The 26,864-nt window shown below is 42.0% G+C and overlaps 1 protein-coding gene across 1 annotated transcript; it reads right to left on the bottom strand.

The window, feature by feature from the left end:
* Nucleotides 1-3,508: 3,508 nt before the first annotated feature.
* On the bottom strand, nt 3,509-25,996 carry LOC106573294 (carbohydrate sulfotransferase 1). Its single transcript, XM_014148223.2, has 3 exons — nt 25,815-25,996; nt 14,272-14,446; nt 3,509-5,210 (listed from the first exon to the last, which is right to left on the bottom strand). Exons 1-3 carry the CDS (start codon nt 25,815-25,817, stop codon nt 4,072-4,074), a joined length of 1,317 nt encoding a protein of 438 aa, XP_014003698.1. The 5' UTR covers nt 25,818-25,996; the 3' UTR covers nt 3,509-4,071.
* Between the last annotated feature and the right edge of the window lie 868 nt (nt 25,997-26,864).

Raw genomic sequence — 26,864 nt, 5'->3', positions numbered from 1 at the left:
GATTTAGCCATGGAAAAGGTCAGGAACCTTCCCGCTAGCCATGATTGGCTGAGATAATGTATGGGCTGGACATGCCGGGAGATGAGTTTGGATTGGTCTGCAATGTAGCATACTTCTGTCTATAATGTGAGCTGTTCAGTATGTGTTGACAGTCCTTTCTACCTCGCCATTTTTTTAAGATATAACGTTAGCCATCGAGAACTACAAAAGTTTTGGTACTTTTTTCAACAACATTGATGCCCTGAATTTAGCAGGCGCTATTGACAGATCTGTAGGAAAAAGTGATGGGCTACTTTCTGCACATGCCGTGGTCAGTGTGAACTGGAGTGACTTGACACAACGCTGGCCAAACGGAGTTAATGGTTCCAGTCCTCCGTGAAGCATTCAACCATGTATACGGTTAAGAGTCTAGCTACATTTTCCAGATATATGTTTCTAATTTGGTCAGAAAGTTATTTTTATTGCAAGCTAAAGCATACTGTTAGTTAGCTAGCAAACATTAGCTTGCTGCCTCGGTAGCTGACGTCATGTGTATGATCTGTGTAATAATATTATTTGAATCAGAAACAAATTCGCATGGCCAGTTATGTTAGCTAGTTAACAATGAACCTAGTTTGTTAGCTTTAGCTATCTGCAGATTCATACTACAGCTATGACAATGTTTGTATTGGTAGTAGTATGAGTTGGGGCTAAGCTGGTTCATTGTTTAGCTAGCTAGCTCCATGTCTAAACAAAAGACTCCACTTCAGCCTGATTATTACATGCCCATCAAATTAGCAGGTGTGTCTGGGGGTGATTACAGCCATCTATTGTATTTCATGAACATGAACATGTCTAGACAATAGTGACCCATCCACTTAGCCTGATGTGGGTGAGGGGTGATTATACTGTACCATTATCTTCACATGACCCATCAACTTAGACAAGTGTGTCGGGTAAGCATCATCTAATAACGATAAAATATTTATAAAATATTTGTATCTGGACACTTTCTGTTTTTTGATATTGCTACTATGCAAGTATGCAAGTATTATCACTGTACCTTTTACACCTTCTGTATCATGTGCATGTGACAAATAAACTTTGATTTTATTCGACATAGCGTGTGTTTACCACATGACCTCACATGTGAATCCTTAAAGAGATGGGTGGAGCTAAGGCTTAAGAGGGTGTTAACGATGCTGAATGGGTGTAGACAAAGAAAAGCTCTCCAGTAGGTGTACCAAAACATTCAAGGGCCATTTTTTCAAAAGTGGGGCTACAAGTCCTCAACTGCAGTGTATGATATACCCTTTTCTAGCTCTGTGTCTCTACTTTTATCCAATGTAAAAAACATAATATCAAATTTTGCTACATAAGACCGAATCAAGGCGTTCGGTCAAATACTGTATAGCAGTCATTAAAAATATTCATGCAAGTAGATCGCTGATTGGCCAGCTCATCCTCCTCAATGATGATGATTTTAAACAATCTGTTTGAGATACTTTATTTAACTAGGCAAGTCAGTTAAGAACAAATTCTTATTTACAATGACGGCCTGCACCAGCCAAACCCAGACGGCACTGGGCGCCACCCTATGGGACTCCCAATCACAGCCAGGTTGTGAACCAGGGTGTCTGTAGTGATGCCTATAACACTGAGATGCAGTGCCCCAGTTTGAGGTGGGGTTTTTGAAGTGTTTTTTTTCCCTATGTATGCTTTGGCCACAAATACGAGTATATCTTGGTATGAGTTAACAGAATATGCATTTTTAAAAGGTTGATTTTCACTGGACAGTTACTTTAAGAATTTTCCAGGCAGCATTCAGAGCATTTCCAAAGATGCTTCATCAGGCAAGCACTATAATTTTAAATTCACAAATAATCCCCTCCATCCCTTTAGGTGAGCGTAAATGGATGACCTGCATCTAGGCAACAGCACCATTCTCAGAAAACGTAACACCATTAGTCTGACTTGAGGCTAGATTTACTAAGCGCTGGCACCAGGGCAACATCAGCAGTTATTTTCTAGGAAATAAAACATGGATACAAAATGGTGGGCAAAGACGCATTGAATTTCCAGGAAAAATAACATAAAAACAATATTTACAGGAATAAAAACATAACATTCTAAGGTAAAGTAGAAATCTGTCCTTGAGTATGCATACTGAACAACAATATAAATGAAAAATGTAAAGTGTTTCATAAGCTGAAATAAAATATCCTAGAAATGTTCCATACGCACAAAAAGATTCTCTAAAATTTTGTGCACAAATTTGTTTACATCACTGTTATTGAGCTTTAAGATAATTCACCTAACAGGTGTGGCACATCAAGAAGCTGATTAAACAGCATGATCATTACACAGGTGCAAATTGTGCTGGGTACAATAAAAGGCCATTCTAAAATGTGCAGTTTGGTCACACAACACAATGCCACAGATGTCTCAAGTTTTGAGGGAACGTGCAATTGGCATGCTGACTGCAGGAATGTCCACCTGAGCTGTTGCCCGAGAATTAAATTACATTTCTCTACCATAAGCCGTATCCAACATAATTTTTTGAGAATTTAACAGGACTTCCAACCAGCCTCGCAACCGCAGACCACGTGTAACCACGCCAGCCCAGGACCTCCACATCTGGCTTCTTCACCTGCTGGATCGTCTGAGACCAGCCACCCCGACAGCTAATGAAACAGAGGAGTATTTATGTCTGTAATAAAGCCCTTTTGTGGGGAAAAACTCATTCTGATTGGTTGGGACTGGCTCCCCAACAAGTTGGCCTATGCCATCCCAGGCCCACCCATGGCTGCACCCCTGCCCAGTCATGTGAAATCCATAGATTAGGGCCTAATGAATTTAAATTGACGGATTTCCTCATATGAACTGTAACTCAATAAAATCAATGAAATTGCTGCATGTTTATATTTTTGTTCAGTATATGTAGCTTCCCCGGGTCATTGCTGTAAAAGCCAATATGTTCACAGTCAACTTACCTGATACAATAAGGGTCAATAAATAAGGGTAAATAAATAAGAGCAGAGCCAGGATCTTTGAATGAAGCGCTTAAACATACTGTACATTAAGCAGCTTTATCTAAGACCACTCAAAAACCTGAGATTCTCCTCTGTACTGTCATGTAAGATACTGGCCTGGCAGTTGAGTTCTGTCAGTTTTTGGAGTGCAATTTTCAAACCACATGCAAACTGTAAAGGAAATACATTTCAATTTCACTGAAACATTTTCTGAAATATCTTAAACAACTGGGCATAAACAAAACATGCTTGGAGATATTAAATGCGATTACGTCAAAGAGGCTGCGTTTACACAGGCAAAGATGATCTATTATATTTACAAGATAGTCAAGTGACCGCTCTAACAATGGAAATACATGTCCTCAAAGATGGAAGGCAGGTGGGAGGAGGCGAGATCAGCAAGTGGGACCATTCTAGCCAATGAGAGGGCAGTGTTGAATTTGGTCAACAAAAACTGCTGATTTTCTTCATGAGGCTTATTTGATCTAATAAAAGTTTTGTAATGGTTAGGTTGTTTCAAATGCACTGATATAAGTGGACGCACGTGCCACTTGAAAAAACAACAACTTTGTATTGGAGTTGTGTATGTTGTTAGCACGCGTATCTGGACTCTCATTGGCTAGAATGGTTCTACCTGATCTCGTCTCCTCCCGCCTGCCTTCCATCTTTGAGAACATCTATTTCCATTGTTAGAGCGGTCACCCGACTGTCTTGTCAATATAATAGATCATCTTTGGTGATGTACAACTTTGTATCACTGGCTAGGTCTACACAGACAGTCCAATTCTGATCTTTTACCCAATTATAGGAAAAAAAGCTGATCTGATTGGTCAAAATGTATTTATTTTTATTTAACCCTTATGTTACCAAGTAAGTTGACTGAGAACACATTGTCATTTACAAGCAATGACCTGGGGAATAGTTACAGGGGAGAGGATTTGTAAAGACCAATTAGTGGAAAAAGATCCAAATTGGACTGCCTGTGTGAAAACACAGACAACATATCAGTTACGCTATGGAGCTTTTGTAGCATTACATCCAACCACCTGCATGGTCACAGTTATAGGAGAGTCTGAAATGTCCTGGGCTCCACCAAACTATTCGACATGTTTCTGAGATCAGCCACAGAGTGGACCGCCCTGTAGCCTAGAAGAGAGAGTGTATCATTGCAGAGAGTCTGCAAAGTCCTCACTATATCAAACCCTAGTCTTAGCCTCCAGCTCTCCGCTGTGGCTTTGGAGTCTCTGGTGGTGGAGTACTTATAGTTCCACTCGGACGTAGAAGGCACGCTGTTGTTGGTGTTCTGTGCGATCCATGAGCGCACGTTCTCATCCATCTCCAGTCCCACAAACTTGTATAGCTCCCGGGCCTTCTCCGCTGGGTTGAGGGCCAGGTCCTCGTAACGGACGAGGAGGTAGCGTCCACGCAGCCACGCCGGCCTCTGCAGCCCTGTCTCTGCCGACTCCGCCATGTCCCTACAGGTGCTGGTGATCTGCGATAGGTCCACGTAGCGTGGCTTCCTGCCTGTAGCATTCCAGATCTTCCAGGCGTGAAACTGCTCAGAGAAGGCCATCATCCGTGAGGCCAGGATGGCTCTGGGGTCGCGCACCAAGTGGACGATCCTGAGGTCCAGCCGTGGGTCCTCGGTCAGGGTACGCAGGTCCCCCACCTCCGGAACACGAACTGTTTTGATGGCCACGTGACCCCGCGACAGACATGCCATGGAGGCCAGGGTGAGGTTCAGCGCACCACACTTCTTGGGACACCAGGTCTCATCAGGCTGACCCCCAGAGGCCCCCTCCCCACCCTCGGGGCACACAGGGGGGGAGCAGAGTGCTCGGCTGGAGCTACGGCGAAAGAAGGACCCAGTGATGTGTTCCTGGGGCTCGGGGCGGATGTAGTTTTCCAGGAAGCGCAGGTCGCAGGTGTAGAGGTTGAGGAGGAGGTCCCGGTAGGCCCCCAGCAGGGCCCGGCGGTCCAGGGCCCGACGCAGCCTGCTGCTGGAGTTGGTGAAGGCCTGTTGGACGTGGTAAAGGGGTTCGAACACATAGAAGATTCCAGGGTGCTGGTTGAAGAGCTGGCCAGTGAAGGAGGAGCCGCTGCGCGTGGTGGTGAACAGGAGGATGTGGCGCCGGGAGGCCGCAGCCGACATCTCCATGGGCAACATGCTGTCGTCACACAGAGCTCTCCACCTGGAGTCTAGATGTACAAAGGGACAAGGAGAGGATCTGTACCCCATGTAATACACATAGAATCCTAATGTACTGTGAAGAATTTCATAAACTACAGTAGCGGCATTTGTTTCTAGAAAACAGTTGATTAAGTATTAAAGTATTAATAGTAGAATAAAAAATGTTAGTCAACCAAGACCCATAATATTGTACAGCGCATTCGGAACGTATTCAGACCCTTTCACTTTTTCCACATTTTGTTACGTTACAGCCTTATTCTAAAATGTATTACATTTTTCTCATCAATCTACACACAATGCCCCATAACGACAAAGCAAAACAGGTTTTTAATTGTTTATGCAAAATGTATAAAAAAAAAAACAGAAATATCACATTTACATAACTATTCAAACACCTATGGCAGCGATTACAGCCTTGAGTCTTTTTGGGTATGACGCTACAAGCTTGGCACACCTGTATTTGGGGAGTTTCTCCCATTCTTCTCTGCAGATCCTCTCAAGCTGTGTCAGGTTGGATGGGGAGTGTCGCTGCACAGCTATTTTCAGGTCTCTCCAGAGATCTTCGATCGGGTTCAAATCCTGGCTCTGGCACTCCACTGAAGGACATTAAGAGACTTGTCCCGATTGTGTGCTTAGGGTCGTAGTCCTGTTGGAAGGTGAACCTTCACCCCAGTCTGAGGTCCTGAGCATTCTGGAGCACGTTTTCATCAAGGATCTCTCTGTACTTCTCTCCATTCATCTTTCCCTCGATCCTGACTAGTCTCCCAGTCCCTGCCACTGAAAAACATCTCCCACAGCATGTTGCTGCCACCACCATGCTTCACTGTAAAGATGGTGCCTTGTTTCCTCCAGACGTGAAGCTTGCATTCAGGCCAAAGAGTTCAATCTTGGTTTAATCAGACCAGAGAATCTTGTTTGTCATGGCCTGAGAGTCCTTTAAGTGCCTTTTGGCAAACTCCAAGCGAGCTGTCATGTGCCTTTTACTGAGGAATGGCTTCCGTCTGGCTACTATACCATAAAAGCCTAATCGGTGGAGCGCTGCAGACATGGTTGTCTATCTGGAATGTTCCCCCATTTCCACAGAGGAACTCTGGAGCTCTGTCAGAGTGACCATCGGGTTCTTGGTCACCTCCCTGACCAAGGCCCTTCTCCCCCAAATGCTCAGTTTGGCCGGGCGGCCAGCTTGAGGAAGAGTCTTGGTGGTTCCAAACTTCTTCCATTTAAGAATGATGGAGGCCACTGTGTTCTTTGGGACCTTCAATGCTGCAGACATTTTTTGGTACCCTTCCCCAGATCTGTGCCTCGACACAATTCTGTCTCTGAGCTCTACGGACAATTCCTTCGACTTGTCCTGGTTTTTGGTTTTTGCTCTGACATGCACTGTCAACTGTGGGACTTTATATAGACAGGTTTGTGCCTTTCCAAATCATGTCCAATCAATTGAATTTACCACAGGTGGACTCCAATCATGTTGTAGAAACATCTCAAGGATGATCAATGGAAACAGGATGCACCTGAGCTCAATTTCGAGTCTGAATACTTATGTAAGTAAGGTATTTCGTTTTTTTATTTGTAATACATTTGCAAACATTTCTAAAAACCTGCTTCGTCATTATGGGGTATTGTGTGTAGATTGATTAGGGAAAAAAACATTTAATACATTTTAGAATAAGGCTGTAACGTAACAAAATGTGGAAATAGTCAAGGGGTCTGAATACCTTTCCCGAATGCACTGTACAATATTAATGGTCTTGGTTGACTATTATTCTTTATTCCACTACTTTATGAATACAACTTTGAATATTAGTTGGTTGACTAATCCACTCAAAAACTATATTTTGTTATTTTTGAGTAACTTGCCACATCCTATTTGCTTCTCGAACATCCTAAATCTTGAAAACTTGACTGCTGACATGCAAAACATTGTGGGACTGTATCAAGAGTGGATTAATAAAAAACATACCAAAAGATAGTTTTGGTATTTTTCCTTTAAAGAGATTATTCATTAAATTATTCATTTAGGGAGAACACTTTCAGACAAAGATGTTCTGCAATCAAACCTAAGTTCTTAACACATAGACACATGGAAAGAAAGAAGCTTGTAAACTGAAATAGAATCCGGTTTCATCATCATAACAGAGGACTGAGAAAAACCAAGTGAAGATTCTATCAAGCCAATTTCCTTAATAATTCAGAAGGTAAACATGCATGAGTAAGATGCTTGTCTGCCGATGTCTACCCAGGGACTAGAGAAATGGTTCCCCTAAATATAGAGCAGATTGCTACAACGTGTAATTACTGCTGATGAGGAGTTGATTGCAAACGGGACGTTACTTTTATGCGGAGACGAGCTTGACGAAAGGTACATACAGCCACCGCACGAAAGCTGATTAATTAAGATAAATTGGAAGATAATTGTCAAATGAATCAAAATGAATCACAGATATTACATCTCTCTCATCCTCTCCTCCATGAAAAGGGGAATTCCCTTGGTGAAGGATTAGCCTACCATTTTCTCTCTCGAGTGTCACTGACTACTGCCCCCACACAAACAAACTAAGGCTTTTATGTGGGAAAAACATTGACAAAATCAAACTTGTGAACCTTAAATGTACAGTACCAGTCAAAAGTTTGGGTTTTTCCTTTGTTTTGACTATTTTCAACATTGTAGAATAATAGTGAAGACATCAAAATTATGAAATAACACATATGGAATCATGCAGTAACCAAAAAAGTGTTAAACAAATCAAAATAGATTCTTCAAAGTAGCCACCCATTGCCTTGATGACAGCTTTGCACACTCTTGGCATTCTCTCAACCAGCTTCACCTGGAATGCTTTTCCAACAGTCTTGAAGGAGTTCCCACATATGCTGAGCTTTTCCTTCACTCTGCAGTCCAACTCATCCCAAACCATCTCAATTGGGTTGCGGTCGTGTGATTGTGGAGGCCAGGTCATCTGATGCAGCACTCCATCACTCTCCTTCTTGGTCAAATAGCCCTTACACAGCCTGGAGGTGTGTTGGGTCATTGTCCTATTAAAAAACAAATGATAGTCCCACTAAGCGCAAACCAGATCGGATGGCATATCGCTGCAGAATGCTGTGGTAGCCATGCTGGTTAAGTGTGCCTTGAATTCTAAATAAATCACTGACAGTGTCACCAGCAAAGCACCCCCACACCATCACACTTCCTCCATGCGTTCACCTATTCTGCATCTCACAAAGACACGGTGGTTGGAACCAAAAATCTCAAATTTGGACTCATCAGACCAAAGGACAGATTTCCACCGGTCTAATGTCAATTGATCGTGTTTCTTGGCCCAAGCAAATCTCTTCTTCTTATTGGTGTCCTTTAGTAGTGTTTTTTTGCAGCAATTCAACCATGAAGGCCTGATTCACACAGTCTCCTCTGAACAGTTGATGTTGAGATGTGTCTGTTACTTGAACTCTGTGAAGCATTTATTTGGGCTGCAATTTCTGAGGCTGGTAACTCTAATGAACTTATCCTCTGTAGCAGAGGTAATTCTGGGTCTTCCTTTCCTGGGGCGCTCCTCATGACAGCCACTTTCATCATTGCGCTGAATGGTTTTTGTGACTGCACTTGAAGAAACTTTCAAAATTCTTGACATTTTCTGGATTGACTGACCTTCATGTCGTTTCTCTTTGTTTATTTGAGCTGTTCTTGCAATAATATGGACTTAGTTTTTTACCAAATAGGGCTATCTTCTGTATACCACCCCTACCTGGTCACAACACAACTGATTGGCTCAAACTCATTAAGAAGGAAAGAAATTCCACAAATTGACTTTTAACAAGGCACACCTGTTACTTGAAATGTATTCCAGGTGACTACCTCATGATGCTGGTTGACAGAATGGTTACTACATGATTCCATATGTGTTATTTCATAGTTTTGATGTCTTCACTATTATTCTACAATGTAGAAAATAGTCAAAACAAAGAAAAACCTTTGAATGAGTAAGTGTGTCCAAACTTTTAACTGGTACTGTCTATACTCAATAATGAGTTATATGAAATATATTATCAATCAATTATAAAATAGAAAGATCTATGTATGCCCTCTACTGGTCACATTTAGAGTGACTGCTGGCCATCAGTTGAAATTGTCACGTAAAGAAGAACACAAGTTGTCTAGAATGTCTAGCTACATAATAGTAATATTCAGCTACTTCAGTACAGTAGAACATATAGCTCCAGTTTTTCTGTACAGTAGAACATATAGCTACTTCTGTACAGTAGTACAGATAGCTACTTCTGCACAGTAGAACATATAGCTACTTCTGAACAGTAGAACAGATAGCTACTTCTGAACAGTAGAACATATAGCTTCTTCTGTACAGTAGAACATATAGCTACTTCTGAACAGTAGAACATATAGCTTCTTCTGTACAGTAGAACATATAGCTACTTCTGTACAGTAGAACATATAGCTTATTCTGTACAGTAGAACATATCGCTACTTCTGTACAGTAGAACAGATAGCTACTTCTGTACAGTACAACATATAGCTTATTCTGTACAGTAGAACATATAGCTACAGTACTTCTGTACAGTAGAACAGATAGCTACTTCTGTACAGTAGAACATATAGCTACTTCTGTACATTAGAACATATAGCTACTTCTGTACAGTAGAACAGATAGCAAGTTATGTACAGTAGAACATATAGCTACTTCTGTACAGTAGAACAGATAGCTACTTCTGTACAGTAGAACATATAGCTTCTTCTGTACAGCAGAACAGATAGCAAGTTATGTACAGTAGAACATATAGCTACTTCTGTACAGTAGAACAGATAGCTACAGTACTTATGTACAGTAGAACAGATAGCTACTTCTGTACAGTAGAACAGATAGCTACAGTACTTATGTACAGTAGAACAGATAGCTACTTCTGTACAGTAGAACAGATAGCTACAGTTCTTCTGTACAGTAGAAAAGTAGAACAGATAGCCACAGTACTTCTGAACAGTAGAACAGATAGCTACTTCTGTACAGTAGAACATATAGCCACAGTACTTCTGTACAGTAGAACAGATAGCTACTTCTGTACAGTAGAACAGATAGCTACTTCTGTACAGTAGAACAGATAGCTACAGTACTTCTGCACAGTAGAACATATAGCTACAGTACTTCTGTACAGTAGAACAGATAGCAAGTCATGTACAGTAGAAAAGATAGCTACTTCTGTACAGTAGAACATATAGCTACAGTACGTCTGTACAGTAGAACAGATAGCTACTTCTGTACAGTAGAACAGATAGCTACTTCTGTACAGTACAACATATAGCTTATTCTGTACAGTAGAACATATAGCCACAGTACTTCTGTACAGTAGAACATATAGCTACTTCTGTACAGTACAACATATAGCTTATTCTGTACAGTAGAACATATAGCCACAGTACTTCTGTACAGTAGAACATATCGCTACTTCTGTACAGTAGAACAGATAGCTACTTCTGTACAGTACAACATATAGCTTATTCTGTACAGTAGAACATATAGCCACAGTACTTCTGTACAGTAGAACAGATAGCTACTTCTGTACAGTAGAACAGATAGCTACTTCTGTACAGTAGAATATATAGCTACTTCTGTACAGTAGAACATATAGCCACAGTACTTCTGTACAGTAGAACAGATAGCTACTTCTGTACAGTAGAACAGATAGCTACTTCTGTACAGTAGAACATATAGCTAATTCTGTACAGTAGAACAGATAGCTTATTCTGTACAGTAGAACATATAGCTACAGTACTTCAGTACATTAGAACATATAGCTACTTCTGTACAGTAGAACAGATAGCAAGTCATGTACAGTAGGACATATAGCTACTTCTGTACAGTAGAACATATAGCTACAGTACTTCTGTACAGTACAACATATAGGTTATTCTGTACAGTAGAACATATAGCTACTTCTGTACAGTACAACATATAGCTTCTTCTGTACAGTAGAACAGATAGCTACAGTACTTCTGTACAGTAGAACAGATAGCTACTTCTGTACAGTAGAACAGATAGCTACTTCTGTACAGTAGGACAGATAGCTACATTACTTCTGTACAGTAGAACAGATAGCTACTTCTGTACAGAAGAACAGATAGCTACAGTACTTCTGTACAGTACAACATATATCTACTTCTGTACAGTAGAAGAGAGAGCTTATTCTGGACAATAGAACATGTTGCTACTTCTATACAGTAGAACAGATAGCTACTTCTGTACAGTAGAACATATAGCTCCAGTTCTTCTGTACAGTAGAACATTTAGCTCCAGTTCTTCTGTACAGTAGAACATATAGCTTATTCCGTACAGTAGAACATATAGCTCCAGTTCTTCTGTACAGTAGAACATATAGCTTATTCTGTACAGTAGAACATATAGCTTCTTCTGTACAGTAGAACATATAGCTACTTCTGTACAGTAGAACAGATAGCTACAGTACTTCTGTACAGTAGAACAGATAGCTACTTCTGTACAGTCGTGGCCAGAAGTTTTGAGAATGACACAAATATTCATTTTCACAAAGTCTGCTGCCTCAGTTTGTATGATGGCAATTTGCATATACTCCAGAATGTTATGAAGAGTGATCAGATGAATTAATTGCAAAGTCCCTCTTTTGCTATGCAAATGAACTGAATCCCCCAAAATCATTTCCACTGCATTTCAGCCCTAAAGCCACAAAAGTACCAGCTGACATCATGTCAGTGATTCTCTCGTTAACACAGGTGTGAGTGTTGACGAGGAGAAGGCTGGAGATCACTCTGTCATGCTGATTGAGTTCGAATAACAGACTGGAAGCTTCAAAAGGAGGGTGGTGCTTGGAATCATTGTTATTCCTCTGTCAACCATGGTTACCTGCAAGGAAACACGTGCCGTCATCATTGCTTTGCACAAAAAGGGCTTCACAGGCAAGGATATTGCTTCCAGTAAGATTGCCTCTAAATCAACCATTTATCAGATCATCAACAACTTCAAGGAGAGCGGTTCAATTGTTGTGAAGAAGGCTTCAGGGCGCCCAAGAAAGTCCAGCAAGCGCCAGGACCGTCTCCTAAAGTTGATTCAGCTGCGGAATCGGGGCACCACCAGTACAGAGCTTGCTTAGGAATGGCAGCAGGTAGGTGTGAGTGCATCTGCACGCACAGTGAGGCAAAGACTTTTGGAGGATGGCCTGGTGTCAAGAAGCCACTTCTCTCCAGGAAAAACATCAGGGACAGACTAATATTCTGCAAAAGGTACAGGGATTGGACTGCTGAGGACTTGGGGTAAAGTAATTTTCTCTGATGAATCCCCTTTCTGACTGTTTGGGGCATCCGGAAAAAAACTTGTCCGGAGAAGACAAGGTGAGCGCTACCATCAGTCCTGTGTCATGCCAACAGTAAAGCATCCTGAGACCATTCATGTGTGGGGTTGCTTCTCAGCCAAGGGAGTGGGCTCACTCACAATTTTGCCTAAGAACACAACCATGAATAAAAAATGGTACCAACACATCCTCCGAAAGCAACTTCTCCCAACCATTCAGGAACAGTTTGGTGACGAACAATGCCTTTTCCAGCATGATGGAGCACCTTGCCATAAGGCAAAAGTGATAACTAAGTGGCTCAGGGGAACAAAACACCGATATTTTGGGTCCATGGCCAGGAAACTCCCCAGACCTTGATCCCATTGAGAACTTGTGGTCAATCCTCAAGAGGCAGGTGGACAAACAAAAACCCACAAATTATGACAAACTCCAAGCACTGATTATGCAAGAATGGGCTGACATCAGTCAGGATGTGGCCCAGAAGTTAATTGACAGCATGCCAGGGCGGATTGCAAAGGTCTTGAAAAAAAAGAAGGGTCAATACTGCAAACATTGACTCTTTGCATCAACTTCAGCTAATTGTCAATAAAAGCCTTTGACACTTATGAAATGCTTGTAATTATACTTCTGTATTCCATAGTAACATCTGACAAAAATATCTAAAGACAGTGAAGCAGCAAACTTTGTGGAAATTAATATTTGTGTCATTCTCAAAACTTTTGGCCACGACTGTACAGTAGAACATATAGCCACAGTACTTCTGTACAGTAGAACAGATAGCTACAGTACTTCTGTACAGTAGAACAGATAGCTACTTCTGTACAGTAGAACAGATAGCTACAGTACTTCTGTACAGTAGAACAGATAGCTACTTCTGTACAATAGAACAGATAGCTACAGTTCTTCTGTACAGTAGAACATATAGCTACTTCTGTACAGTAGAACAGATAGCTACAGTACTTCTGTACAGTAGAACATATAGCTACTTCTGTACAGTAGAACAGATAGCTACAGTACTTCTGTACAGTAGAACATATAGCTACTTCTGTACAGTAGAACAGATAGCTACAGTTCTTCTGTACAGTAGAACATATAGCTACTTCTGTACAGTAGAACAGATAGCTACAGTACTTCTGTACAGTAGAACAGATAGCTACTTCTGTACAGTAGAACAGATAGCTACAGTTCTTCTGTACAGTAGAACATATAGCTACTTCTGTACAGTAGAACAGATAGCTACAGTTCTTCTGTACAGTAGAACATATAGCTACTTATGTACAGTAGAACAGATAGCTACAGTTCTTCTGTACAGTAGAACATGTAGCTACTTCTGTTTGTTGCTCTGTGTTGTTATGTGTTTGCTATGTGTTGTTATGTGCTATATATACGGTCCAGCCACTTTGTTCTGTATTAGTGGTTACATGCTTGGCAGAGTCATGCCTATACCTTTGGACAGCAGGCTCCGGCTGTGGTAGACACACACAAAGTAGGCTACAACATACAGTAGAACATGTGCTTCCAAAGCCATATAAAGCACAGCCACTTTGTGCTTGTTTTTCTGCGTGTGTGCTTGGCATAGTTTTGACACTACCTTTGGGCTGTGGGCTCTGGAAATAGTGGACTACTTAGTAGACACACAAAGTAGAAACAGTGGAATGTGTGCTCCCTAAGCCATTTACAGTACAGACACTTGTGCTTTTTGTTGTGCATTAGTGGCTACATGCTGGAGTTTTGTCCTACCTTTGGGCTGTCGACTCTGGCAGTGGTAGACGCCACCGTGGCAGGGCCCAGACAGGGAGTCCCTCAGGGTGCGGATGGCTGTGTACTGGACCCCCAGAGAGGCACAAACCAGCAACAGCACTGTCTTCCAGGAGCACTCCATCCTGCCTCCTCCTCCGCCCCTACATCCTACATGCTGCAGCCACCAGGGGAAACACAGAGAGGTCACACTCTCCTCAGGTAAACAAGAGTGGTGCAGAAGAGTAGGCCTTTGGGATTTTACATTTTGACTTTCATCTTTCTGCAGACAATCTGGCCAGAGCAGATTTGTACCATAGCTTATTATCAGTACATACAAACAAGGGAGCTACAATTGCATATAACCATTTAAACACATATCACCAGAATAACTCAACCTTAATATTTCAACAGTACAGTATATAGCATATGTACACTGATAACTGATGGCTGTCTTCATCTAAGCCCGAAGTCTCTGCAGTGAAATCATAGTTTGTTTACCATTGGGAAAGAGAGACCTGGGTTAAAATACCGGAGCTATAAAAGGCATTAGAGCAAAAAGCCTCTATTTTCCCACCTTCAGGTTAATGGTAGGTAATAGCACCTGCCGATCCAGATTATTAAAACCCCTTCCAGCTATGCTTCCACAAACACTCCAAATTGCTCTCTTAGCACTTAGTGAAATAGATCCAAATAGCTCCACACATGAGCCAATATCATCAAAGCCATACCTTGATAGTACTAAATGTATAAATAGAAGGAGAAATTGGAAATGCCTCCTCTTTCTTTCTTTCTCTCTCTCTCACCTCCCTCTCTCTCTCCATCCCTCAACCATCCCTTCTCCCTTTTAATTCCTCATGTTCATTGATGATGTTTATGTTTTTGTGGCAGGTTAATGTCCCCAGGAACATATCTTACAGCCCAGAGATAAGCTTTTGACGTTCCATTTATCACAAACAGGCAGCATCCCTCCCTGCCATAGACTGTAAACAATGGGATCAAAAATTGCCCACATCATAGTAGACATAATCTAGCACAAGAGCAGTAAACTAGCACAATAAAATATTATTTATTTTATTATTTTAACTCTAGCAAAATAAAAGGTAGTGATTTGTGAGACTGATCTGTCTGCTGAAATGTCTATGATTTCCATGAAAAATTGAAATCTGAGCATGAATGATTGAATGAGATCAAATAACGAGTAACTTTGACCAGGCTACTTAATACCATTGATTCTCAGGGAAAGAAAAGAAAAGGAAATCAGCCGTTATGACAGTACATGTACAGCCCGTACAGCCTGTCTGCCTATTGGAGATCATGTGAATCCTCAGTGACTAGTTTGGTTTTCATTGCCATTCATAATCAGAGCTCACAGACCCTCCGCTCCTTGTCCTCCCGAGACAACAGAAGCAGATGCCAAGTTTACGGATTAAAGCAATTTGATTTGTAAGGGACTTGTCTTCCCTCTCAAGATCTGGCATTTTGCCGCTATGGGATTCCTCCCAAATATTCCATCAACAGCTAGAAAACGGACTTTGTGTTTTGAATTGTCTGTTGGCCTCATCTATTTTTCATAGCATAACAGCATTACAGAGGATAAATGCCTCGGGGGATGATAGGTTTTAGAATACACAGTGTATCTCATGCTGGGTGTTGTTTTTGAAGAAATACAGAGGGACCTGAGCAGGTGTTTTTCTAGTCTAAATAAAAGGAACAACAGGAGATAATGGCTTTTGTGCTTTAAAGTCCAGAGATGGGGAGGTGGTCATTGAAGTGAGGGATAGGGGGAAAGAGAGGCTTTAGGGAAGCAGGTGAAAGCGGTGACAATGGACAATGCTGACAACTAAAAGTCTGAATTAATTGAATTATTGGTTACGTACACAGTTTAGCAGATGTCATAGTGGGTGCAGCAAAATGCTTATGTTACTAGCTCCTAACAGTGTAGTAAAATGTCAAACAAGTACACAAATAATAATAAATTAAAGCTAGAAACAAGAAATGAAGAATGAAGAATGTCAGAACGAATCCAATAAACAACCAAAATTACACTGTATCAGTAATTCAAATGCAATATATGCATATATACACCAAAATATATAGTCAGTATATCTGTACAGTATGATATGTACAGCAGTAGATATATTACAGTGAGCTATGTTGAGAATCCAGTGTAGTGCTGTCGGAGCGTGGAGGAGCGACGCTCCCTCACTTCTTTCAATTTGAGAATACATGGAGCTGGTAAAACTATTTCTGGAAAATTAATTCTGAGAAATTCAAAATAAATTATATTTAATTACCACAAAAATTCCATGAAAAACGATAGCATGAGAAACCAAATAAATGTGTATACGTAGCAGCCTAGAGGTAGGTAAATAGTGTTTTCTTTCTCGTCTTCTCTCTGGCGGTGGAGAGAATGATGAACTATTAGGTTACGTGTTTGCACTGAGGAGGACCGTCGGAGGCTTGACCACATTGGCCAATCAGAATGTTGAAAAAAAATCTAAATTCACTGTGTGTCTGCCTTGATGTTCATAAAACTCCACGGACCACGCTTGCAAAGTGGAACCCAGAATGATATGTGACCACTTGGTGATGGCGACACCCAAGCCAGAGTGCCCACCGCAAAACCCAAGGAGCCTGACCCTCTCTGGAAGTTGCTGTAGCCCTTCCTCGGGATATTTAGCCTACATTGGCTATTGGTTGAGACGCAGGGCCCTAGCTTGGTATGTCAGGGTGGGTAATTGGAAATGTGAATTGGGCCAAGTTGGAGGTAATAATGCACTGTAGGTTACAGTTTATTGAGATGAATGAATACACCACAACAAAGGCTTGATTTTATGGCTGTTTTAAAAAACGATTTCCTGCAATTCTACATAGTAATGATTTATGTTCACTACTTGTATCAAGGCACAAGGTGAGACCCAGATGCAGACACAGGAGGCAGATGGTTGGAGTCTTACAATTAATCCAAAGGGGTAGGCAAGAGAATGGTCGTGTACAGGCAAAAAGGTCAAAACCAGATCAGAGTCCAGGAGGTACAGAGTGGCAGACAGGCTCGTGGTCAAGGCAGGCAGAATGGTCAGGTGGGTACAAAGTCCAGAAACAGGCAAGGATCAAAACCGGGAGGACTAGAAAAAGGAGAATGCAATAGGCAGGAGAACAGGGAAAACCGCTGGTTGACTTGGAAACATACAAGACGAACTGGCACAGAGAGACAGGAAACACAGGGATAAATACACTGGGGAAAATCAGCAACACCTGGAGGGGGTGGAGACAATCACAAGGACAGGTGAAACAAATCAGGGCGTGACAACTTGGTCAATTGATTTGACAACATGTATAAAATATGGAAATAAATTCTATGAATTGATAGTTCTGTAATAGGGTATATTGTAACTACGTGTTCAAAGTTTATTTATGAAATAGTGTGTAAACTATGCAATAAAATAAAATGCCTACTCTCAAATAAAGTACTTCTCGCAAACAGTGCAATGATGTTAAGCTATATATATATATTTGTATTTACATTAGGCTATAGCCTACAAATAGCTATAACATGTAGTCGTAGGCCTACTGCAAATTATTGTTGTTTGTTTCTGAACTGGCCGAATGGCATCTCCATCCTTATTATTCTTTATTGAGGGAAAACCCATTGAAAACATGGTCTCATTCCCAAGGCTGCCCTAATCACAACAACCAATACAATGTAAAACAAAACAGCAATCAATACAAAACACAACAGCTACTAGGTCCTCAATTAACACCCTCAACTGCCCGAGCAGCACCAGAACATGTAATTATAACGAGTTCTGCCAATTGTTCCAGCAGCGAGGCGCATTAAAACTGAAGGCGGATTTACCTAATTTGGTGGAGACCCGAGGAACCTTAAGAGTTAACCAACCCTGTGAACGGGTTTGATAACTCATGTTTTTATACTTCAACAACAAAGTTAAGTAAGTCGGAGTAGAGCTTTGTAAACAAAAAGGGAAAAGTTAAGTGATCTACGGGACATTAATGAGGAGCAGCCAACCTTTTAATACAGGATGTAGTGATGAGTATTAAAACTGTCACGGTCAGGTGCAGAGAAGAGACAAGACGAGGAATCAGTGGTTAAGGATAAACACAATACATTACTGAGAAACGGTAGCCTCAGGATAACAGTACACTTAAAAAAAAAAAAACATCAAACACTAAGTCTCGAAAAGTCACTCAGGAAATGACCGCACACGGTAAACAATTCAAGCTTCTGCAAAGGACAACAGAAAACACACCTCTTTTAACAGGGAAATCAAAATGAATAAATTGGACACACCTGACTCTACACACAATACGCCATAATGACAAAGCAAAAACAGGTTTTTAGAAAATGTGCACATGTATTAAAATATAAAAATGAAATATTACATTTACAAAAGTATTCAGACCTTTTACTCAGTACTTTGTTGAAGCAACTTTGGCAGCGAGTACAGCTCTGAGTCTTCTTGGGTATGACAAGCTTGGCACACCGGCTCTGTCAGGTTGGATGGGGAGCGTTGCTGCACAGATATTTTCAGCTCTGATGCTATAAGCTTGGCACACGTATATTTGGGAGTTTCTCCCATTCTTCTCTGCAGATCCTCTCAAGCTCTGTCAGGTTGGATGGGGAGCATCGCTGCACAGCTATTTTCAGGTCTCTCCAGAGATGTTCGATCGGGTTGAAGTCCGGGCTCTGGCTGGGCCACTTAAGGACATTCAGAGACTTGTCCCGAAGCCACTCCTGCGTTGCCGTGGCTGTGTGCTTAGGGTCATTTTCCTGTTGGAAGGTGAACCTTCACCCCAGTCCGCGGTCCTGAGCACTCTGGAGCACGTTTCATCAAAGATCTCTCTGTACTTTGCTCCGTTCATCTTTCCCTCGATCCGGTCTAGTCTCCCAGTCCCTGCAGCTGAAAAACATCCCCACAGTATGCTGCTGCCACCACCATGCATCACCGTCGAGATGGTGCCAGGTTTCCTCCAGACGTGATGCTTGGTATTCAGGCCAAAGAGTTCAATCTTGGTTTCATCAGACCATAGAATCTTGTTTCTCATGGTCTGAGAGTCTTTAGGTGGCTTTTGGCAAACTCCAAGCGGGCTGTCATGTGCCTTTTACTGAGGAGTGGCTTCCGTCTGGCCACTCTACCATAAAGTCCTGATTGGTGGAGTGCTGCAGAGATGGTTGTCCTTCTGGAAGGTTCTCCCATCTCCACCGAGGAACTCTGAAGCTCTGTCAAAGTGACCATCAGGTTCTGGTCACCTCCCTGACCAAGGCCCTTCTCCGCCGATTGCTCAGTTTGGCCGGACGGCCAGCTCTAGGAAGAGTCTTGGTGGTTCCAAACTTCTTCCATTTAAGAACGATGTAGGCCACTGTGTTCTTTGGGCCCCTCAATGCTACATACATGTTTTGGTATCCTTCCCCAGATCTGTGCCTCAACACAATCCTGTCTCGGAGCGCAATAGACAAATCCTTCGACCTCATGGCTTGGTTTTTGCTCTGACATGCACTGTCAACTGTGGGATTTTATATAGACAGGTGTGTGCCTTTCCAAATCATGTCCAATCAATTGAATATACCACAGGTGGACTCCAATCAAGTTGTAGAAACATCTCAAGGATGATCAATGGAAACAGGATGCACCTGAGCTCAATTTCGAGTCTCATAGCAAAGGGTTTGAATATGTATGTAAATAAGGTATATATATATTTTTTTATATATTTGCAAAAATGTCTAAAAACCTGCTTTCGCTTTGTCATTACGGGGTATTGTATGTAGATTGATAAGGGAAAACATTTTTTTAATCCATTTTAGAATAAGGCTGTAACGTAGCTAAATGTGGAAAAAGTCAAAGGTTCTGAATATACACTGCTCAAACACTTAAACACTTAAACAACACAATGTAACTCCAAGTCAATCACACTTCTGTGAAATCAAACTGTCCACTTAGGAAGCAACACTGATTGACAATAAATTTCACATGCTGTTGTGCAAATGGAATAGACAACAGGTGGAAATTATAGGCAATTAGCAAGACACCCCCAATAAAGGAGTGGTTCTGCAGGTGGGGACCACAGACCACTTCTCAGGTCCTATGCTTCCTGGCTGATGTTTTGGTCACTTTTGAATGCTGGCGGTGCTTTCACTCTAGTGGTAGCATGAGACAGAGTCTACAACCCACACAAGTGGCTCAGGTAGTGCAGCTCATCCAGGATGGAACATCAATGCGAGCTGTGGCAAGAAGGTTTGCTGTGTCTGTCAGCGTAGTGTCCAGAGCATGTAGGCGCTACCAGGAGACAGGCCAGTACATCAGGAGACGTGGAGGAGGCCGTAGGAGGGTAACAACCCAGCAGCAGGACCGCTACCTCCTCCTTTGTGCAAGGAGGAGCAGGAGGAGCACTGCCAGAGCCCTGCAAAAGGACCTCCAGCAGGCCACAAATGTGCATGTGTCTGCTCAAACGGTCAGAAACAGACTCCATGAGAGTGGTATGAGGGCCCGACGTCCACAGGTGGGGGTTGTGCTTACACCCCAACACCGTGCAGGACGTTTAGCATTTGCCAGAGAACACCAAGATTGGCAAATTCGCCACTGGCGCCCTGTGCTCTTCACAGATGACAGCAGGTTCACACTGAGCACGTGACAGACCTGACAGAGTCTGGAGACGCCGTGGAGAACGTTCTGCTGCCTGCAACATCCTCCAGCATGACCGGTTTGGCGGTGGGTCAGTCATGGTGTGGGGTGGCATTTCTTTGGGGGGCCGCACAGCCCTCCATGTGCTCACCAGAGGTAGCCTGACTGCCATTAGGTACCGAGATGAGATCCTCAGACCCCTTGTGAGACCATATGCTGGTGCGGTTGGCCCTGGGTTCCTCCTAATGCAAGACAATGCTAGACCTCATGTGGCTGGAGTGTGTCAGCAGTTCCTGCAAGAGGAAGGCATTGATGCTATGGACTGGCCCGCCCGTTCCCCAGACCTGAATCCAATTGAGCACATCTGGGACATCATGTCTCGCTCCATCCACCAACGCCACGTTGCACCACAGACTGTCCAGGAGTTGGCGGATGCTTTAGTCCAGGTCTGGGAGGAGATCCCTCAGGAGACCATCCGCCACCTCATCAGGAGCATGCCCAGGCGTTGTAGGGAGGTCATACAGGCACGTGGAGGCCACACACACTACTGAGCCTCATTTTGACTTGTTTTAAGGACATTACATCAAAGTTGGATCAGCCTGTAGTGTGGTTGTCCACTTTAATTTTGAGTGTGACTCCAAATCCAGACCTCCATGTGTTGATAAATTGGATTTCCATAGATTATTTTTGTGTGATTTTGTTGTCAGCACATTCAACTATGTAAAGAAAAAAGTATTTAATAAGATTATTTCATTCATTCAGATCTAGGATGTGTTATTTTAGTGTTCCCTTTATTTTTTTGAGCAGTATATATAGTCTTGCCCACATTAAGTACAAGTTCAAAACTAACCAGAGCATTTTGTAAAGCAACAAATTCAGTGTGCCGCTCTAACAACACCTGGTCTACATTTGGGCAATGGCATACATAACAGTATTGTCTGCATAAAGAGGAATATTACGAATTTTAACAGATAGACCAATATCATTTATATAAATAGTAAATAGAACAGGTCCCAATACCGACCCCTGTGGTACACCTTTGGTAATATCCCGGAACATAGACTTAACACCATCAGAAATCACACATTGTGTCCCATCTGATACATCATTCTCAAACCACTTGCAAGAAGCCTGATCCAGGCCCATTTCAGTCAACATTTGAATGAGAGTGTGATGGTCAACAGTGTCAAAGGCCTTGGAAAGGTCTATCAATAAGGAAGCACAATCATTTTTACAATCTAAGCAATTTAACACATCATGTAAAACAAGCGTAGCAGCTGAAACGGTGTTATGTCCAGGTCTAAAACCGGATTTGGTGCCATCCGTTAGCACCACAAGTTGGTTCAACTTCTTTAACATCATTGTGTCATCCTGGCGCTGTCCTTTCGGCACCACAAAGGGAGCTTCAATCGCTTAAAACGACATTTCATCTAGATCAGTTGCCTACGCCTTATAGTCCTACTCATCACGTATTAATATTATTACAAATAGAAGATGATCACTTCTCACAATGGCACTCGTTTTGTAAAGTCAGAACAAAGCTGAATCCATGTCTCACAAGATCACATAATGATTCATTTGCCTTTTAAATAACAGAACGGAATATAATACCATAGCGTAGTAGACCTATAACGTTACTGCTATACCAAAAACACCCCCTCATTTCTAATGACATTTTAGGATGGTTAGTCCCAAAAAAATGTATCATGCGCCAAACCTCAACAGAGCGTGCCACTAGGCAGGCTATACACTTTGATTGAAACAGAATACAGGAAGTCTAATAGTTTGTTAAGACCATCTGCTCTAATTCACTCACAAAACAGTTATTCAAGAAGATCTGAATGCATATTCCCATGAAACTGATTGAGATCAATCAAATGATTGTCATGGACCAGTAAAATGTAAAGAATTATCATTCACGATTGACAGCGATGATGGCTTATTTTGAAATTAGGTAACCTATGCCTAACTTGGTGTTTGAGGGTATTAAAAATATAACATTTTCTTTTGACAATATGTGTGGGCATAGTGGAATTGAAGGATGCATTATATGTATATTCTATAATGATAGGCTATTCGATTGGCTGTCGGTACAAACTTTGATTGACAAAATTATGATGTCATTTAAAGATTTTGCCGCTCCCTCTTCTAAAAACAAAATAACACTACACCACTGATGGGCGTATGCATGTGTGAGTGTACAGTACCAGTCAAAAGTTTGGACACACCTACTCATTCAAATGTTTTTCTTTATTTTTACTATTTTCTACATTGTTGAATAATAGTGAAGACATCAAAACTATGAAATAACATATATGGAATCTTGTACTAACCAAAAAGTGTTAAACAAATCTAAATATATTTTATATTTGAGATTCTTCAAAGTAGCCTCCCTTTGCCTTGATGACAGCTTTGCACACTCTTGGCATTCTCTCAACCATCTTCATGAGGTAGTCACCTGGAATGCATTTCAATTAACAGGTGTGCCTTGTTAAAAGCTAATATGTGGAATTTCCTTCCTTCTTAATGCATTTGAGCCAATCAGTTGTGTTGTGACAAGGTATACAGAAGATAGCCCTATTTAGTAAAATACCAAGTCCATATTATGGCAAGAACAGCTCAAATAAGCAATGAGAAATGACAGTCCATCATTACTTTAAGACATGAAGGCCAGTCTATCCGGAACATTTCTAGTTTCTTCAAGTGCAGTCGCAAAAAACATCAAGCGCTATGATGAAACTGGCTCTCAAGAGGACCGCCACAAGAAAGGAAGATCCAGAGCTACCTCTGCTGCAAAGGATAAATTCATTAGAGTTACCAGCCTCAGACATCGCAGCCCAAATAAATAAAGTAACAGACACATCTCAACATCAACCTTTCAGAGGAGACTGTGTGAGTCAGGCCTTCATGGTCGAATTGCTGCAAAGAAACAACTACTAAAGGACACCAATAAGAAGAAGAGACTTGCTTGGGCCAAGAAACACGAGCAATGGACATTAGACCGTTGGAAATCTGTCCTTTGGTTTGCGCTTAGTGGGAGTATCATTTGTATTTCAAAAAGACAATGACCCAACACACCTCCAGGCTGTGTAAGGGCTATTTGACCAAGAAGGAGCGTGATGGAGTGCTGCATCAGATGACCTGGCCTCCACAATCACCCGACATCAACCCATTTCAGATGGTTTTGGATGAGTTGGACCGCAGAGTGGAGGAAAAGCAGCCAACAAGTGCTTAGCATATGTGGGAACTGTTGGAAAAGCATTCCATGTGAAGCTGGTTGTGAGAATGCCAAAAGTGTGCAAAACTGTCATCAAGGCAAAGGGTTGCTACTTTGAAGAATATAAAATATATTTTGATTTGTTTAACACGTTTTTGGTTACTACATGATTCCATATGCGTTATTTCATAGTTTTGATGTCTTCACTACTATTCTACAATGCACAAAATAGTAAAAATAAAGAAAATCCCTTGAATGAGTAGGTGTGTCCAAACTTTTGACTGGTACTGTATATGTGAGTACAGGAGTCCGCTAGTGTATGAGGTGTGTGTGTGTGTGACCTGGTGTGTGTGTGTTTTGTGTGAGTGAGTCTATCTTTGCCTCGTACTACAGGAGGTGGTGGGCTCGATGGCTGTTCAACAGTCTGGAGATAGAAGCTGTTTTTCAGTCTTAAGGTCCTGGCTTTGATGCACCTGTACTGTCTCTGTCTGCTAGATGGTAGCAGAGTGAACAGACTGTGACTTGGGTGGCTGAGGTCCTTATGATCTTCTTGGCCTTCCTTTGACACAGAGTGCTGTGAATGTCCTAGAGGGCAGGCAGCGTACATGCAACACACCAAGGTTTGGACACCACATTCATCATCATACGAATATTTCACAACACATTCTCACACATATTCCTGTCCAGTCACACTTGAAACAGCCTCTCTCTCTCTCTCTCCCTAACACAGGGAGCATGCCATGTACCATCTGGAACAGCGTAAACTTGCACAGCACGGCACAGCACAGCCACAGGCAAAGCAGCTAGGAGAGAAGAGAGCACTCTCAGAGAGAGGGGAGCTCCACTAACCAGAGGCTACAGATGAACCCCGCAATATGAGAGAAGATGAATCTAGTCCTACATGCCTCCTCCAGCTCAAAGGGAAAATAAGTGCACACTGGCACTTTTAGATGTGGAGAGGTCAACTGTGGATCTTCTCTTGTGTGTGCTGACTTACAGCGCCTGTATTTACACTGACTGCATAGACATGATTATGATTCAACAGGATATGAATGCATCATGCAACATGCAAAAAGAGGCAGGTGTGTGCATGAACACATACACAACATTCACATAGCCTACATTCACCCCAGTGCACAATCAATTGGTTAGACAATAGATAGGCTACAAAGTAAAAAAAAAAAAACATGACATTATAAAAGGTGCATTTTAAACAAAAAAGTGATGTCTAAATGCAGTGTTATTCAAATAAAAACGTTATATCTGTCTTCCCTATCAGAGCAACAGGGTGGAAAGCGTTGTGCACCTGCGTTCCAAATAAAGTGCCCAGTAAATAAATATACAATGTTATGACATGTTGTCTATATAGGCCTACTACTTCTTCAAGATATAAGAAATCATATAATTATGTAAACTATCAGTGGCGCGGACTCGGAGCCAACATCCTCCAACATAACCGTAGGGAGTCTACGGTGCACGGTTCGGTACCTGTGTAGTCCAGGTAAGAGTGAATTCAAGCAAAGTCCATCGTTATTTATCACCGGTCCGGCAGATATCTATATCGATATCTGACAGTATAGATAATACTAGCTCACACTTCAAAGTCACACACATACTGCCGTATGAAACAAGACGAATAGCGAGCAAAATACAAAACAACAATAAAATAAACCTCCGCTTCATCTTACCATATAAACTCTCTGCCAAATCAGCTCGGTAACGTCAAATGCATTGGTGGCACCCTTGTTACAGAAGCTTCTTCTTGTTCTCGACTGTGTGTCCAGCAGCGGAGTGTGGGATGAGCAGAATGGGAACTGAGCGTCAGAGCAGGCAGCGAGCGGCTTGTGGAAAGGCGCGAAGGGATGGAGCAAGAGAGAGCGAGTAGGAAAAAGCAGTTGGCAAGCCACCCCAGTGTCATTTTATGCCCAAGGCAGACTCCAAAGTAAATTTCTTTCGATGTATTTATATAATAGGCTTATAACAGGCTTTGAATCATCACCCATTTTATAATAACTGAAAATCTATACTAGATTTGTGGAAACAGGTGCATATGGTAAGCAAATCAACCTGATGGGCTTTTGATAACTATTGGAACTATTCTGTAATTAGTGCCTGTGTCCATTTTGTTTAGCGTTATGTGGATGTATACAGTATATTGTAATTCTGCAGTGTGCAGAATATCTCCAACATCTATTTTCATCAATGCAGCCAGGAGGGATGCCTCCGCACATCCAGATCATCAGAGACAGTTTACAATACATCACTGTCATGCTCTCCACAGGGATTTACCCTGGACCCACTAGCCTACTTACCCCTCAAATGGAGCGGCGATGGCAGGCATTTCTGTTCATGTCAGCACACACACAGCCTCCCCACGATATTACAGTGACACTATGACCCCTATTTTTCTTCATTTTCTGTGGATGATGCATGCTATCATAACCTATGTTGCCCTGATAGCAGTCTAGCAGGCTTGCTCAGTTAACTCTGCGCCTGTGGGGGAAAGGGTCCTCTAGCTCCTCTTGCCCCGAGGGGATATTTTGGGGTTCGAGCTCACCTTTGGCAGCTCAATTACTCCCAGGTGGTCGATTTTGTTAATCATGGTTATTTCCTATTTATATTGCCGTACAGGATTCGTTTTTGGAGCTGCCCTTTCATCTTAGAAATGTTTGTCCCTCTGACAGTGCTCTTTATGACCACCAGAGTTTGTGTGCCCTTTTCTGACCTTTGTTTTAACC

Source organism: Salmo salar, chromosome ssa16, assembly GCF_905237065.1.
Source record: "Salmo salar chromosome ssa16, Ssal_v3.1, whole genome shotgun sequence".
NCBI classification, from domain to species: Eukaryota; Metazoa; Chordata; class Actinopteri; order Salmoniformes; family Salmonidae; genus Salmo; species Salmo salar.
This window is presented reverse-complemented; position numbering and strand designations above follow the sequence as displayed.

What these genes read in the sequence shown, in the direction of transcription:
- LOC106573294 (XM_014148223.2), bottom strand. An exon ending in CCAGAGTCGACAGCCCAAAG is followed by an intron (nt 5,211 to 14,271) that starts GTAGGACAAAAC and finishes TTGTACATCTAG; the next exon opens with ACTCCAGGTGGAGAGCTCTG.